The 16,837-nt window shown below is 34.9% G+C and overlaps 3 protein-coding genes across 5 annotated transcripts in view; 1 reads left to right on the top strand and 2 right to left on the bottom strand.

The window, feature by feature from the left end:
* LOC117109478 (serine-rich adhesin for platelets-like) overlaps positions 1-4,069 on the bottom strand; it is a 14,717-nt gene extending 10,648 nt beyond the window's left edge. The window contains exons 1-3 of the mRNA XM_033251838.1: positions 3,861-4,069; positions 2,253-2,295; positions 1,051-1,183 (exon numbers count right to left, since the gene is read on the bottom strand). Coding sequence (XP_033107729.1) covers positions 1,051-1,183; positions 2,253-2,295; positions 3,861-3,936 — 252 coding nt within the window. The 5' untranslated portion in view covers positions 3,937-4,069. The remainder of the gene's footprint in view (positions 1-1,050; positions 1,184-2,252; positions 2,296-3,860) is intronic.
* A 2,169-nt stretch (positions 4,070-6,238) lies between these two features.
* Positions 6,239-14,668, bottom strand: LOC117109520 (histone acetyltransferase KAT7-like). 2 transcript variants are annotated; one of them, XM_033251894.1, is made up of 10 exons: positions 14,534-14,668; positions 13,643-13,790; positions 12,875-13,288; positions 12,319-12,491; positions 11,587-11,790; positions 10,598-10,870; positions 9,682-9,822; positions 9,400-9,493; positions 8,571-8,717; positions 6,239-8,227 (listed from the first exon to the last, which is right to left on the bottom strand). In XM_033251894.1, exons 1-10 carry the CDS (start codon positions 14,546-14,548, stop codon positions 8,013-8,015), a joined length of 1,824 nt encoding a protein of 607 aa, XP_033107785.1. In that variant the 5' UTR covers positions 14,549-14,668; the 3' UTR covers positions 6,239-8,012. The 2 variants fall into 2 exon arrangements, with proteins under 2 accessions (XP_033107785.1, XP_033107786.1); XM_033251895.1 differs by having other exon boundaries at positions 10,598-10,867.
* A 153-nt stretch (positions 14,669-14,821) lies between these two features.
* Positions 14,822-16,837, top strand: part of LOC117109522 (mycophenolic acid acyl-glucuronide esterase, mitochondrial-like) — a 3,107-nt gene continuing 1,091 nt past the window's right edge. The window contains exons 1-3 of one of the 2 annotated variants that reach the window (XM_033251898.1): positions 14,822-15,221; positions 15,653-15,770; positions 16,554-16,677. In XM_033251898.1, coding sequence (XP_033107789.1) covers positions 14,857-15,221; positions 15,653-15,770; positions 16,554-16,677 — 607 coding nt within the window. In that variant the 5' untranslated portion in view covers positions 14,822-14,856. Of the gene's footprint in view, positions 15,222-15,652; positions 15,771-16,553; positions 16,689-16,837 lie in introns of both variants that reach the window. The other variant, XM_033251897.1, reaches the window with a different exon arrangement.

Here is a 16,837-nt window from a genome sequence, read left to right as displayed (position 1 = left end):
ATTCATGCCTTATTACAGAATTTGCACGCGTAAATCCCGGAGAACGCTATCTTGTGTTTATAAGATCTTTGACATGAGCCTTCACCAGGACCACTGCTCAAACACCCCTATCTAGCTTGCAATATCAGCCCTCAAACTGAAGCATAAGAAATTGAATTGGTCACTGACCGAAAAAACGTATTGGTTCAGTGGATACTGAGTGTCTACTGCCAGTTAAATCAACTGACCTATGCTGCTCTTGAAATTATATAGTTTTGTAAAACTGGGACTGAGGTTCCTATACAAGCATTGTTACATAATTTGTATGCTTTTTAAAAACACAATTATTCACAGTAGATTTTCTGTTTACAGTACATATCTATTTTGTATACAGCATAATTTAAGTTTATTTATTTATTCATTATTTTATCAACGATTCCAAACAAGTCCAATCCCATTTTTGGGCGATATATTAATTCAAAATTAAACTTTATTTTTCTTATTACCTTATTAATTACAACCTCCTCCAACTGTTTTCTTGCATTTTGATGTACTGTACAGTATGTATTGCTTTTTTAATGATTTCTCAATATTCCATCAATTTTTTATGTCAATTTCTGTATTATTTTTGTTTTAAATTTTGTGCTGCTTTTTACATGTTACCTTTGTACATTCATATGCAATTCAGCCTTGTTGCTGCTATCTGCATTTTTAGAATATTGAAGAATGAATAAAATATAGCTCAAATAATTATTTTATTAGATTTAAATATATTTAGTTTTATTTCTAGGTAACAATACCACATACGCATGAGAATGGTGATACCCCAGAGAATTGCCACAAGTGCAGGGGTGGATCAAAACATTTTTTAAAAGGGGGAGGCCCCCACCAACAACATTTCCAAAATAGATAAGTGAGTAGCGCCCACTTCAATATATAACATTGATATGCATTGAAATTTAGTGGCAAAAATGGGGGTATATGCTCCCTGCTGGATCTGTGCCTGAAGTGTCAGGTTGTATCAGAGTGGCCCTACATAATGCTCAACAACATTATGCTATTTTACAGTACCTTTTTGTCTTGGATACAGGCTGGAATAACATGACCAAGCTTATCAATGCCGCTGTTAATCTTACACTTGCGGCGCTGTTCAACTTCATTATGAACGCGGCGTTTCCGTTCGGCCTCGTTTCCAGTATTTATGCTAGTTAAAATTAAAAAGGTTTGAAAACATATGATATTATTTCTTCTACAATATTTATGTTTGAAAAAAATTGGAATAAAATTAAGGAATAAATAATTTTTTATTATATTTTTTATACATAATTTCTTCTATTTATATTAGAAAAAATTGGAATAAAATTATTATTTTCTTATATGATATTATTTCTTTTACGATACTTATATTAGAAAAAATTGGAATGAAATTAAGGAATAAATGATTTTGTATTATTTTTTTAATACATTATTTCTTTTATTTATATTAGAAAAAATTGGAATAAAATTATTATTTTTATATGATATTATTTCTTCTACGATATTTATATTATAAAAAATTTGAATAAAATTAAGGAATAAATAATTTTGTATTATATTTTTTATACATTATTTCTTCTATTTATATTAGAAAAATTGGAATAAAATTATTTTTTATACGATATTATTTCTTCTATTTATATTATAATAAAAAATTGGAATAAAATTAAGAAATAAATAATTTTGTATTATATTTTTTATATAAAACTGAAGTCCTTAAATATGCATGTTTTATCACCACTTTTGAAAACATATTTGTTATTATAAAGATTTTTATAACACTCTTAAATAGCAATATTCTTTTTATTTGCTTTCAGTCAAAACAATGCCAAGACGGCAACTTTTGTTAAGGGATTACATGCTATTTTAGACTATTTGTAACTGTTAGCCATAAAATGGATGAACCAAGGCTGAATTTCAGTTTCCGAAACAATAAATAGAAAGTACAAGACCATTCGGCTGAAACATAGCTCTTCACACTGCACAAGAATGCAAAGTGTGTATCTATCATGGCTGGGCAAAGATGTTTAGCATGTGGTTCAAACTTCAGACCGCAATGTAAGAGCCAGAGTGCAAAAAACCAGCCCCATCTCACCCTTCGTGTACTATGCGGTTTTTCAGGCACAGGGTAGAGGTACACTCATAGAATGTCACTGCACTAGTTATTATTATTAAATTATTTCATACAGGATAAAATTTATAAATAATTTAAACTTCATAATCTGCATGCAACTTACTTTTCAATTGGTAATAGAAATTCCCCCTTCATCAGACTCTCAACTGTAAAATGAAAAAGTAACAACTTTATTAATTTATGTAGGATTGGGAGATGAAATCATATTAATGTGATGTGTGCACTGAACCATGAAGTCATGTGACATCTGTGCACATTTTGGCTTTCTACAACCATGGGTATGACAGCACATATTAAGTCCCATGCTCATGGATTAACCACCACACAAAATTTGCTCTCAAAGCTATGAAACTTTGGCATCTTATGAGCTTAAGTATCAGAGGCTGAATATAGGACTTAAAGAATATAATGTACTTTTTGTACTTTTATTATCTTGTTATTTTATATTAAATTAATATTTTATACTAAAGGCTAGTTTAATTCACCTTTAATAATTGTTTACCTTAATATAGGCTACTGTGTGTGTATTTGCTTTGTATATTTGGTTAAATTTCAATCAAACAATTGAAGATATATTTTCCTCAATAATTAAAGATTAAGAAATACCATTTCTATATTATTTAACATAGGTCATCAATCTGAATTTGTAACTCATCGAAGACTTAATATTTACAATTTGAATCTCATCTAAAGAAATTAATTCCAATGTTTTACTTTTGAAAGTAATACGGTAAGAAAATGTAATGTTAGTTTTTCACATTGTACATGACTAAAAAAAAAACAATACAAATTCACTAAACAGATAAACTTGTTCCATTTTAAATACTGGATATTAGAAATCAAATTGTGAAATTATTATTTTTTAAATAAGAATATACTCAAAATGAAGGTCTGCTACTCTAAGTCTAATGCTTTAAAATAGAAATGCCAGCAAGTGAAGCTACTACCAACATTCTTTTTTTTTTAAAATATTATTTGTCAACAATCAGGACTAGGCCTACGCCTATGTGGAAAATTATATTTCTATCAGAGCTAGCTAATAGTAGGCTTTATTCATGTTTCAACATATTTTCAATTGAAATTTAAGCTTATATATTTAAATAGCAAATATTGAAATAAAAATGTGATTTGATTTGAAACATCCTTTAGACCCCTGGCCAAGAGGCCTTAAATGTGATGAGATAACAAAGGTACAGCCTACAGTACTACATATAGTTATTCTGGTTCTAGGGTTAAAGAGTAGGCCTAGCCTGCTAAACTAACATGTCATTAAATGTATAAATAGGCCTTTATCCTAACTAACCTAGCCGCACCACCTAGCCTAGGCCTAGTGGTAAAGAAAGGTGGCCCTGATCCCTTAGAAGAACAGAACCATGTTGATTCCTCCAAAATGTAAAAACATGTTGAGAACAAAACATTGTTTGCTTTTTGTTTGAACTCAAAGCAGATGTTATGTTTACTATACTAGACTAGCATGAATTTATCATATACTGTGTATCATTATTCTCAGAACAAACATACTGTCACTTTCTTTGTCAGTTCAGTACGCCGATTTCGTTACCACTGAGATTTATGCATTTGGGCCTAGCAAGAATTCACCGCCCAGGGACAAAACAGCTTTGTTCGGGGCGTACATTGCTCAACCTAGCCTAGAAGTGAGGTTCTTGGCAACAACGCGGAATTGAGCCCAACCAATTGTTTAATAACTTACCGTTTTCAGCCTGTTCGGCTACTCTATTATCACATACTTCGTTTTCTTGATGATTTTCAATTTCAGTAGATTCCATCTTGTATAATAATCATTATCATACTTATATGGAAAAACAAATAATGTGGAACTGAAGACACTTGCTTATTAAATTGGTATGGTACATGATGAAGGGTTTGACGCCATTTTTCTCTGAGCATAACCAACCTTACATGACCTGTGATGAACAACAGAGGGCGCTATTTTTGTGCAATAAGTAAGAATTTGTTACCAATAAGGCGTCGCACTTACGTAGTTCTCCCCGGAAGTTAAAAAAGTTCAGAAAATGTGTAATAAGAGGAAAACTGTGACTCATTTTGTGGAGCCGCGCGATGATTCACTAGGGCCACCATGGATGATTCAACAATCAACGACAAACAGGAGATTCCCATCGAAATGTTCACACTCAACCCTTGCAACATTCCCCCTTTTCAACTTTGAATAGACTATATAGGCAGTACAATTTTTGTGACCGCATATAGCCTATATATAACAGAATTGTAGTTACTTTTATTTTTTTTAAATGTATTGTCCCCTGAAAACCATAAAAATAAAAAATAATTTTGAAATTAACTAGCTCATTAAATTTCCGGTAACATACAAATTATCATTAATTTAAGCATAAATTATTAAATTTAAAAAAAATGTGTACCCTGACTTTTATGAATAAAAACACTTTCAGTGATTGGAAATGTTTCTCAGTCATTTATCGCTGTAAAATTATTGGTAAACATTTTGTAAATACACCAATATATGTTCATGTTGATTTTTATGTTACTTCAAAATGAGCAAGTTAATTTCAAAACTGACCCGCCTATTTTTATGATTTCAAGTTTGTACTTTGGGGTTCTTCATATTTGCTCATGACATCTCTTTTCCAGCATTGTTCAGGGGCGGATCCAGAGGGGAGCGATCGAGAGACAACACTACCTTAGGGAGATTCAAATTTTGGTTTTCTGACGCTCGGAAATAACCTGATTTTTTCTTTCTTTTCATGTTTCTTTCTTCATTTTTATTTTCCAAAAGGGGAGGTGTCGGGGCCTAAATCCGCCACTGATTGTTTGAGCATCTGTGAATCTAGGCAGTGCTAGTGGTGAAACGATACAGCAGATTTTTTTCTTAATTTCTTTGATAATTCTTCTTGCACTTAGTGATTTGTGCCTTTGTTCGTATCTGCCAAAGCGTATGGATTTTACACCAGCATGAAGAACCGATATATTTGCCAACTTAAGATTGGGACTTAATACATCTCTGACCATATTAATAATATCGATAATAATACAAAATAATTTACTTTTACAGTCAAATCAACTAGTCAAAAAGTCATGCAGTGGTGCATACGATTTTGCCGCTTAAGTAGGCTTATACCGTCTGCAAAACAGTATCTATTGTTTCAGATACTGCTTATGCAATATCCATTTTCTATTATTAGACACTGTCATACAAAATTATTTTTTCAACAAAAAAATTCCCCTATGTGGTTTTGTTTTCAAGAGGAAATGACCGTAGTAATAAATACCCGTAGTATAATATTTGAAAAGTACAAAACTATGCTTATAATTAAGAAGAGGTTTTCCTCTATGGGCCGGACCGGACCTCCTAATGTCAATCAAACTTGACTTGACGAGAGATACACGCATCATATACAAACACACGCGTACGTCCCAGCTCACGTCAAACGCACATGTTTGTAGGTACATTAATTTATTAATGCATATCTAAATAATATTTTAGATTTTATAGGCGTATATTTTTATGATCATATTATAAACTTGGATTTTTTGCAGTGTTTTACTGTTTCCTAAGTGTTTTTAAACCTGTATAAATAAATAAAATAAAACATTAGGGTTGGGGGCTTAGCGGAAAGGTTCATTCACCCACTGGACACCATACCAAGACTGAAAATGATGTCATATTAACAGTGCACCCTCCAATTCGAGATGCCTCTAATTCCGAGAACTAATTAACAATTGTTTAAAGCTGGTTTTCCACTAGGCGGATTTATTCGCGAGAATCGAAAGCATCGGTTTATACGCATGCGCATTCACATTTCTATCGAGTTTTGCGAAGCGAAAAAATGCGCAACCAATCAGAGCTCAGAAATCGTACCCAAGATTTGATTCGCGCGAATAAATTCGCCTAGTGGAAAACAGGTTTAACCCGTGTCTCACCCTGTTGGAGACCGATGACAGAACCCCTTGACTTCCCTAAATTTTCAGGACCAAGGTGGTCTTGAACTGGAGGGCGAGCTGTATTCAGGTTCATTTATAAAACATTTTTTCAAAACAGTACTAACTGCAATAGTATTTCTTTTTACTAAATGAAGAGTCATGTGAAACAAATTTCCTCATATACAAATCAATACATTTTATTCAGAGTAGTGCAACAAAGCATGGAAGTGGGAGTCGAACACGATAATACAGTGGCATTTCTAAGGGGGTATGCGGGGGCGCACGCCCCTCCAAAAATTAGTCGCGCCCCCTGTCGCCACCCAAAAATCATGGTCACTTAGTTAAAAATCAATTAAAATCACCTTATTTTGCGAATTAGCACCCCTCAACTGATCGGAGGGCCCCCACTTTACCATCGCGCTCCCCCATCAGCACCCCCATTTCAAGACTTTTAGATATGCCACTGCGATAGTCCAATGTTTCAGTGCAGTCAACAGCAACATCCCACTCAATTACAAGATGGGTGAGTGAAGCAATAGCTTCATGGTAAAAGCTGTGTCCATTATCAAATTCTGTTGGACAAAAAACTGTTGTATGCCCATATATAGTCATGAAGTGTCTATATATGGTCATGATGTGATGTCAGCATGACCATATTTGGGCATGTCACATGTTTTTGTCAAATACCATTTGATAGTCTAAACAGGGCTTAAGACATTTGCTTTCCAGTCCCAGGATCTCAGGTTCATATCCACTTAAAAGCCAGGATTTCCTCACAACTAAAATAGTTCCACTCTCTAAGTCTTTTATGACAATTAAGCTCTGCCCAGATTATCAAAAAAAACCTGTTGTATGCCCATACATAGTCATGATATGCCTATATATGGTAATGATGTGATGTCATCATGACCATACTTAGGTATGTCACATGTTTTTGTCAAATTGCCAAATACCATTTGATAGTCTGTACAGAGGTCAAGTATATAAAGAATACTTGGTTCTGTAGGAGAGCAGTAGTCTGCTTCTGAACAGGTACTCAATTTTTTAAATCATTTTAAAAATATTAAAAATATTAAATGATGAAATAGGTTGATACATGAATAAAGATGAGGTCTTTCAGTAAAGAGATTACATGTAATATGCTGTTTAATTCATAAACCCCCCCCCCCCATTCTTGTAAAGTGCTCTCTATCTCATCTTTCAGCTGTATTATATTCTCTACAAAAGGTAGCACAAACAGTTTATATGGGCTCACCATTAAATCATTACATAAATGAGATTTCATTTACCCACTAATCAGCTGTTGAATATTTTATCCCCCTTCCCCACCCCTACAAACACTTGCCTAGCCATTACGTTGACATTCTGTACCGCCATAATGTAAGTTAGCTAACATTCATACATTGCTTCGTACACCAGTATTCAAACTTTACTTAAAATATTCCTTCAACAATGACAAATTCACATGTACAAAAATGTAATCCTAGTAAAAACATTCAACCCACCCAATTAATTTGGTCATTATATGTGTTGTTTATACCATATTTACTCATGTACAACATCTTTTTTTATACATATTATCTACAAGCTTTAAATACTGAATAAAATTTGGGTTTGGTTCTGGCTGTTGAATATACTGTTCTATCCCCCTTTGTCTGGGCCTAACAGTCTTCAACAAATGTATTCTCTTGGAATGGAAATGTCTAAACAGTATTACGTACACATAAGCACAAGAATAATTTCCAACAAGATAATCAGTAAAGTACAAAAGTTACAAGCTGCAAGGCGCTTATGTAATTCTCTATGTATAGTTTTAAGAACATCAATGTCTGTACGCCTAGCAGAGGACAGTTAATAAAAGCATAGCATGTTTTCAATAAAAACAATATATTCCGGGATGTATCAAGATTAGAGATAGCAAAACGGTTAATACAGGATTTGCGAACTAGATCTTGTCTCCCACTGGCGGCGTCCATTTCAGCGCCATGGGTTCGATGACCTTTGTCGGGTCTGTCCTCTTGGACTCCTTAGACAGGTACTCTTCAAACAAATCTTGACGTTTTAACACTAGATGGCGCCCTTTCCAATACTTAAGCATGCTTAGTGCTTGTAACGTGCTGACTATATCGTACGGGTTAATTGCGGTCTCCTGGCTGATGTCTGGAAATGCACATAAAAATCATAATTTTAAAGAAGCGTATATTCAACAGTGATTTTAAATTACAATAGAGAAAAAAATATAATATCCCATTTCTTTTTTACATGAAATAGCAACTTCGTTTGCTAGAATATTTTCCAAAAATTGTTTCTCATGCAAGTCAATGCATTTATTAAACACTAAATTTAAATAATGTGAGCACATTCAGTGAATGTACATTAAAAATGTTGTATAGTATTGCAAAAGTTTAACATTTTTGTTTTACTAGCTTAATCTTAGTGACAAGGTTCGAAGAACCATATACTATACCATGATGTATCTATTGAACATTAATGCTGGACCTACCTTTTATTGAAACTTCCTTTCCTTTGAAATTGTGTAAATATTTGAGTACAGCACTCTTCCAGTAGGAACGGTAACTGAGTAAACCAAGATCCGATAATGGTTTCTCTGGAGATCCTATCTTATCTTCTACTTTAGATAATAAATAACCTACAAAAGAAAATATATACATAATTAATCAATGTCACACGATCTTACATATGTGGCAATATCAAGACACATCTGTTCTCAGTTGGCTATGGGGATACGTAATAGAATAACATTAAATATTCAAATTGTACCTTGTCTAACTTTCAAATGAAAAAATGGATGGGAATTTTAATATAATTCCTATCTTATATTTGTTTAATTAGCTACTGACTATGTGTAGATAATACTGAATTTCAAATACACCAAGGAGAAGCCATGAAAGTCTAGACGTATTTCCAGAGGCTTTTGGTTATAAGTTTGGCATTAAATCAATAGAAAACACCCCATTTTTCGACAAAAACTGCGTTCTTTAACATCAACATGAGCCATATTGAACAGGGGATGCTTAAACGTCTCATCAGAGAGATTGGTATGATATTGTAACTTTCAGCCCTCCAATTAAAAAACACAGGGAAAGCAGTGTATGGAATTGAACCAGTGAATGAAAATCTGAAATTCACCATATTTCAGCATACACACAGTGGCTGCCACCAATTTAGCTGACTGAGCTGCTTAGCTATGTCCACACATGTTGGGAAGTTTAAGATGCATGGTAATTACTATTTTCTTTTAGTCCTGAACATATATGAATATATATACAGTAATTAATTTCACATCAAACAATAAATAAAACGAAACTTACTGAAATCAATGAGCATTTTTCCAAATCCCTGACGCATGTAGTGTGGTAGAGTTAATATACACGACACATTGTAATTTAAAAATGAATTCTTCTCCTAAAAGTCAAAAATGAAAAAGCATTGTTTTTATGACTCAACTAAAAATACTACTAAAATAAACATCATGTAACACAAATAAAAGTAAACTACTATTGATATTAAACACCAGAAATTTGACTTCAATATTCAATAAGTATCTTAAACAGAATTAAATATAATGTTGAATATTTTAATATTTAACATACCTTGGAGAAGTAGCCTATAATATGGCAGCCGGTTGAGTCTGCTTCCGTCATTACATAGAACAAGAAAGGTTCCACATCAAAATATAATGTCTTGTGGTCTAGGAATAGTTTAGCAAGTAGACATAGGTTCTGGCAGTATATCTATATCATATAAAATACCATAGTCAGCAAGAAATGAAATCCAGCAAGTCTATTGGTTGGTAACTATTTTTTTTTTCATTGTAAGTTAGTAACTTAACAGATACAATTATCAAAAGAGCAATTTACTTTTTTTATTTCGTTTATTAAGGTTTTCAGAGTAGATCTTTATGGAGTGTTCCCATTTAATTAATTAAATTAAAAACACACAAATATGTTATTGTTTGGCGAGTCGAGTGACCGAGCGGTAAGGCAGGGGTAACACTAACTACAGCCTTAACATAGGCGCTGGTTCCAGCTGCTCCTCCCCCAGGATCTGGTTGGTAGAACCAAGAGTTCTCAGATAAGGACTTAAATTGCAGGACCAGTGTACACACCTGGCTCGTGTGCACTTTAAGAACACATTGCATCTTTCATAAGAGTAGAGGTCTACCCCGATGCTATGGTTCATTTCAGCCCCTGTTGTCGTACAATGATGTGAACATGTAGCTACTACAAGCGCCTATGCTACAAAGTACAGGGCTAGGTAGGCCAAGCCTTGCCATGGGAGCAAAATTTTGTCACGAAAAATGACTTGGATTATACTGTTTTCTGCAACAAAAGTATACTTTACAGAAGCCAAAATTACCTGTGCTCACTGTGAAGTATTGATTTGACGTGATTTCCAAATGAAAAGATGACCAAATAATGGCCAAAACGAGTGTTAATATTATTCTTTTTATAAAAATGTTACTGTACAAGAAATTTAAGAGTATTTATCAATGCTTTAAGCTCTTACCTTACTCTTCTTACCATCAACTTCAAACACAGAAATATTACCTTTGCGGTAAATTTCATCTCCCGGTGGGTGACGCCAAAGACACTTTGCCATGTGGCGTCGTAGAATGGTGGCGCTCTTCATGTATTTCAGACAGAACTCACAGATGAACAGTTTCATGAGGCGGGCATACTCTTCGGGGTAAGGGCTTGTATACCAGGTATTCAGTTCAAAGCGTCCAAACTCAATTTTATTAATGCTACCCTCAAAATTCTGACCCTGATTCTCTTGCTCCTTGAGGAAAGGAAAGATAATTTATGCATTCTACTACGAAATGATGTCAACACGTGGATAGTTAGTTAGTATTAAGAAAGTTTTAAAAAGTATACCACATAAAATACAATCTTTTTTTTTTCACAAGCAAATGTACTGAGCATTTAGTACTATAACAAGTCAGATATAGCAAACATTGATATTTTTCTCCTGACGCAAAACGCCATTAAAATAAGGTTAATTCATGAATTAAATAGGCCTTCATTGTAAACTGAAACTATTATGTATTTTAATAATCACATATAGGCTTTCTTAATTGTTTAATGTATATTTTTATCCTCTAGGCTGTTTTGACATTTATACTCTTTGGACAGGGGGTATACAGGATACCCACATCTGGTGTTGGGTTCTTAGCCCATGGTGTCCTATTGCCACCCCTCTGGCCATTTTATTATCTGTTTATGTGTGCCAAATATATACATATAATAAATAATTAAAGCTGAATCATTAATATTCCATACTAAAGAAATATTATTGTGAAGATCATAGAAGCTGTTGTGTTAAGGTTTGTCCACACTAATTTAGGTTTATGTGAGAAATACCTGTAATCTGGCTATATATGGGCATGATATGACATCATCATGCCATATAAGGGCAATTCCCACCTATTTTTTTTGCAAAATAATCAATAGTGTGTATAGAGCACAAAGCATTTGCATTGTATTATTAATACTTACCATTTCTTCAGACACTTTCATCTGCGCTTCGCGGAACAAATTCAGATCATACTGTGATGTCAGATTATCAAGCAACGGCTCCCGCGATAAATGGTACTCTTCACGATGACCACGATTACGCTCTTTGTGAACAGAACCAAACTCCTTCTTCTGTCTCCTCAACTCTTGCACAAGCTTTCGTTGCTGCTGCTGCTTTGTTATATTCTACGAAATCAAAGGATTTTGTATTATTTTGTATTCAATTGAAATATAATAATTTGATGAAGTACTGTACATTCTTGCTGAGCCATTAGGCGTTCATTAGGCTGGTGCTTAGCCCCAGTTGTAGAATGAAGCAGATGAATGTGTGATACTACGTCTGGGTGTGGTGCCAGTCAATGGCAGGTTACTCCCAGCAATTTGCTCATAGCCAATGATAAAAGTGGAAGACTGAAGTACAGGTAGAGAGCAAAATGCACAGCAAGAGATTGAATCCCTAAACTCAAGGTTGGGAACTACACAAATGATGACGATTGTTGGTAACTCATATGATCTTATAAAATGAGTAATTTAATTATTTATTTGAAGTATTTTTTTTATTTTCTGACAGACAGAATATTTTCACTACTGTAGTAAATAAACGTGTAACATGGCTTGATTCGTTCTATTTGCATATTCTATATTCTTGGTCAGTACAGGAAGACCAAGCACCTTCAGGTACAGTGCTCTCTAACTATTATAAGGCCAACTTACGGGAGTTCTGAGTGCTTTTCTCGCAGCTTCTTCTTCCTTCCTGGCCTCTTCTCGTAATCTCTCTTTCTCCAATCTAGCTGCCATTTTCTGTCGGCATTCCACCGCAGTAAGGTTGTGATACATAGGGCATCCAGAGATTGTGAAATGTCTGTCATATTTACCACTGAAATGACCTAATAATCAGGATAAAAAAAAGGCTGCTTATTTTTCATATTAAGGTGAAGGAGGGTTCTAAATTGCTATGTAAAAACTACATTAAAGTTCACATTAAGTTCCTGTATCTAATGTGTATTGACCATATAACCGAAGTCCCAAGCCCCATAAACACTGGTTCTGGACAAGGATAGCCTGATCTTCTGTGGCCAAAAGAAAGCCATGGGTCGTAGCCAACTTGCATTTAAGGCTGGCACATAGCATTGCAGCCCACCAACAATGCAAGCTGAGGTTTCTAAGCCTGGCCAGAAGTGGACAGAATGAGGCTCAAACTCTTAACCACAAGGTAGAAAACATGAGTAGTAGTAGTAAATACAATATGAAATAAGGAGGTTGGTCAAACCTTGTGAATCACAGCCAGCCAGAGGACACTTGAGCTCAACCGTGTCAGATTTAAACCGTTTCTGTGATAAGCACATGCTCTCCTCAGCATCCTCCTTCGCTTTTCGCTTCTTGACCATTTTCATAATTGGCGTGTGAGGAGCTACAGCAGCGGGCTCAGCGTCAGACTGATTGTCCGTGGGCTGGACAAGTTTACGCCGTCCTCGGGTGCTAAGGGCAATACCCGAAGTGTTTGACTCGCAGTCGGAACCAATGTCTTTTTCTGCTTTTATACTGGCCCTTGATTTGCGTGTAGTTTTTGGTTCTTGGGTGATGGTCTCAGTTGACTCAAGATCAGATGAATCAGAAGAAAGCTTGCGTGTGGATGATCGTAGAGATTTCGCCGGAGATCTTTGACGTAATCTTGTAGAATATCCTGAAAAATGATATACTTTAAACAATCATGTTAAGTGATGAAATTATATATTAAACTTATTTTTCCTATTATTGTAATAAATTACTATTATATAAGAGCAGAAAACACTAGGTGTTCAAAAATTAGTACAGTAGTGGGAACTAGTTGCCCAGAAGACGCAAAAGCTGAAATCAAGGTCAACAAATAGGTTCCCTTGTGAAAGTGGGCTGGTTAATAGACGGTTAAGTTCCTCAAATATTTCAGTTCTCAATTTTTTTTATTATCTATGTAATAATGAATCTTTGAGATAAGTAAAGATCCATAAATTTTTTAAACACATAAGTCTTAATCCACATTAATCTTTGATATGATTACCTTCATCTTTCACTCCTTTCTGTCCTCCCTTTCGCTGTGATCTTTGACGGACCTCCTCATCTGAACTGGAGACTTCTTCTACATCCACAGATGTGTCAGACTCAGCTTCCGATGTGAAGTCTGAATTTGATCCATTAACTTGTTTTCTCTTTTGGAGTTGAAGCAAAAATAAGTTTTACTGGTCTCTGTCATCCAGATCGGAAGGAAGCAAGTAGGCCTATTATAAGCGTTGGTGGTGTTGGGGAACTGTTGTTGATGTGTATTGTGAGGAGAGCCATGTGGCAGTGTCTTATTTTTCTTAGATTAATCTAATTGCTACACATCATGATCATTTTCAAAATATATACTTCCTCCTACTCCCTTCTTAGACCAAGCCAACATTTGTAGGGAGGCCAAGATAAGTATGGAGGCTATGAAAATAGGAATTAATAAACATTAAAATGCTACCGCCCCAACAACACCACCAACCCCCCAACAACACCACTAACAAACACCCCTTCCTCTAAGTCTTATTTCCTCCTCCAATCAATCCCATTGAATTTAATTTTTAAAAATAAAGACATTGGAAATAAAGACTTCTATTTAACGAAAAGCCTGTGTGGTAAGCCCTACCGCACGTCCTCCATGCAAGGCGTAAAGAGTAAAGGCTATGCTATACGTCTGTCACCGGCCATCGGTCAACACTATGGTGGTCGGCGGAGTGGCTAGCCTAGCTTGTTTTGAACAAATTTGAGTTCCGATGGCGCTCAAATCAAAATAAACCAGACTAAAGCCTAGGTGGTGATGCCTTTAAATCAGCTAAATTAAATCGTATAGCGGTTGACAACAACATCTAATAAGTTAAGGATTCTATTAAGCATGTAAATTAATTTTAAAAAATCCAATAAATACCTTCTTTCTTGTCATTTTAGTAGACAATATCAAAAACAATTCCAAACGATTCGATATCTCTCTCGAAACCCTGTGACCCTTGGCCTCCTCTTCGAATTTTCCGAAGGACACCGGAAGCGTACGCCAGATCGATAGAGGTCGCACTTTATTTAATGTTTTAGAAAATATAAAACCAAATATTCACCAAACTTTTAATAATAATGGAATCCCAGTAATGTCTAAATTCAATATACAGTAACAAAAACGTAAAATACATCCAACATCATTTGTAATGCGATGGTTTTTCGGATGTGGGTCAGCTGCATTTTGGGATTGTTTTCAACATGTCTGCGCTCTGTAGCGGCAGTATTAAATCTCTGTCTCGAAGAAAAAATATCGTTTGGCCCTTTTGTAAATACATTTACAACATGAATCACCAAGCCAGTGGTGGTGTTGAATTTCTTCGTAGAGGAAATAACAATTGTTTGGCGTATCGATGGACTAAGCGTAGCGCCCCAAGACCCAGAGTCAGTGATTGCGAAGCTGACCAACGACAGGACGATCACCACGGAGAAGTTAGGCCTAGCGATGTGGGCCATTTTAATGCGAATGGAATTATGTTTCTCCCAGGTTTCTTGTCTAATATGAATGGTGGAAAAGCCCTGGCCCTTGAGCAGTTCTGTAAACAATCAAATTATGAATTTACAAGGTGAAAAATTAAGTTTTATATAGCATGCTAGAAAAACCCTTATTCGAGTAGGTTAGGACAGGAGTGCGCCCTCACCAATTTTTACTAGAGGGTGAATAGACGGGAGGATCGAGCGGATTGAGCGGATTGAATTGTTTGCGTGTAAATATAAAATATTTAGTCCCAATAAAAGCATAATAGGTAGTTCCTCCAACAAGTATTATTTGTAAGTAACAGCTAAATATAAAAATAGGCCTACCTAGCTTATTATAGAACTTATATCGTTCAAACTCTACAATTAGTGTATGTTACTTGGTCATGTTGTTATGATTGATACAATAAAGTGAATAGAAATACAGTAGAAAAAAAATTGAATCGTGTATGTATCTGTTTACAGTAATTGTGATTACATACCAAATATTAAACTATTTACTTAATGTTGCTGGTTATAGATTTGATTACCAAGGATGTGGAGAATCAAAAGGCGAGATTAATATGAACGGTACTGTCTTCGATGTCTGGAAAGATGATGCCCTAGCTGTTCTGGATAACCTTACCACCGGTCCACAAGTAATGCTATTTTGTGTTCGTTTATGAGTGGATTTGATAGCTGTTTTACTCCCTAATGATATCAGATATTAAAGGGAATTATCTCAATCGTCTCAATTTATTCCCACCTTAAATATGATATGTACTCTGGTCTAGTAAGGTAGAAAATAAAAAATAAAAAGAAAATAATTGATAGCCCAAAACGCCTCAGAGGTTATTTTCCGGCGTCTAGAAAACAAAAAAAAATCGCGGGCATTCCCCCGGACTTCCAAAGGAGTGTTGTTTTGATCGGCCCCATTCCCCACCCTGCCATTCCTCCACGACATCGATTGGGTCACCGTTTACGTTCAGATGTGGTTTTGCATGCATCCAAATTCTTTTAAATAAGGCCCCATCAAAAAAAAAAATTAGTTTATCACCCTACCAAAGAATAAAAACTGATGAGGGAGGGTGGTTTTTTTTTTTAACCCCACCCCCATTTTACCGATGTTCACAAGTAAATCAATGATTAGGGACACATATATAAAAATTCATAAGAGTGGAATCAAATTTATATTTAAAAAAGATGTTTTTGTTGTACCAGTAAACATATTTGCAAGAAACCATGACCTTTTCAAGTGAAAAAAAGATGGAAAAAGGACCGTTTAAAATAAAAATATATGTTGATTGAAAAAAAAAAAAAATCAGCTTTTCCCCAAAAGTGATGAGGGAGCGGGGGATAAACTAATAATTTTTTTTATGTGCCTAACTTTACTCTTTCATTCGAAGTACTGTACTGAATTTTCATCTATTGCTATCCTACAGGTGTTGGTTGGATCGAGTATGGGCGGTGCAATAATGTTGTTATTGGCTCTTGAAAGACCGGAACGTGTGCATAGTCTTGTTGGCATAGCAACACCCAATTATGACAAGCCATTTGAGATACAAAGTACAAGTCAGGTAAGCTGAAGCAAGTTTGTTTTATTGTCAATCAAAACGTTAACGCTCTGATCTTGGTGGTTGTTCCATTGTAATAGTTCTTTGAGAAATACAAATATCTCCATCTCAGGATTCCAGAATATGAAGCAATAATTAATAATTTATTGAGG

The sequence above is a fragment of the Anneissia japonica genome, unplaced genomic scaffold (assembly GCF_011630105.1).
Source record: "Anneissia japonica isolate Jap-2015-1 unplaced genomic scaffold, ASM1163010v1 scaffold3867_len840240_cov202, whole genome shotgun sequence".
In the NCBI taxonomy this organism is placed as follows: domain Eukaryota; kingdom Metazoa; phylum Echinodermata; class Crinoidea; order Comatulida; family Comatulidae; genus Anneissia; species Anneissia japonica.
This window is presented reverse-complemented; position numbering and strand designations above follow the sequence as displayed.

Coding starts and splice junctions, on each gene's coding strand:
- LOC117109520 (XM_033251894.1), bottom strand. Junction 9,823..10,597: donor TTGATGGTAAGAAGAGTAAG/GTAAGAGCTTAA, acceptor TATATGATATAG/ATATACTGCCAGAACCTATG. Junction 9,494..9,681: donor TTATAGGCTACTTCTCCAAG/GTATGTTAAATA, acceptor TTTGACTTTTAG/GAGAAGAATTCATTTTTAAA.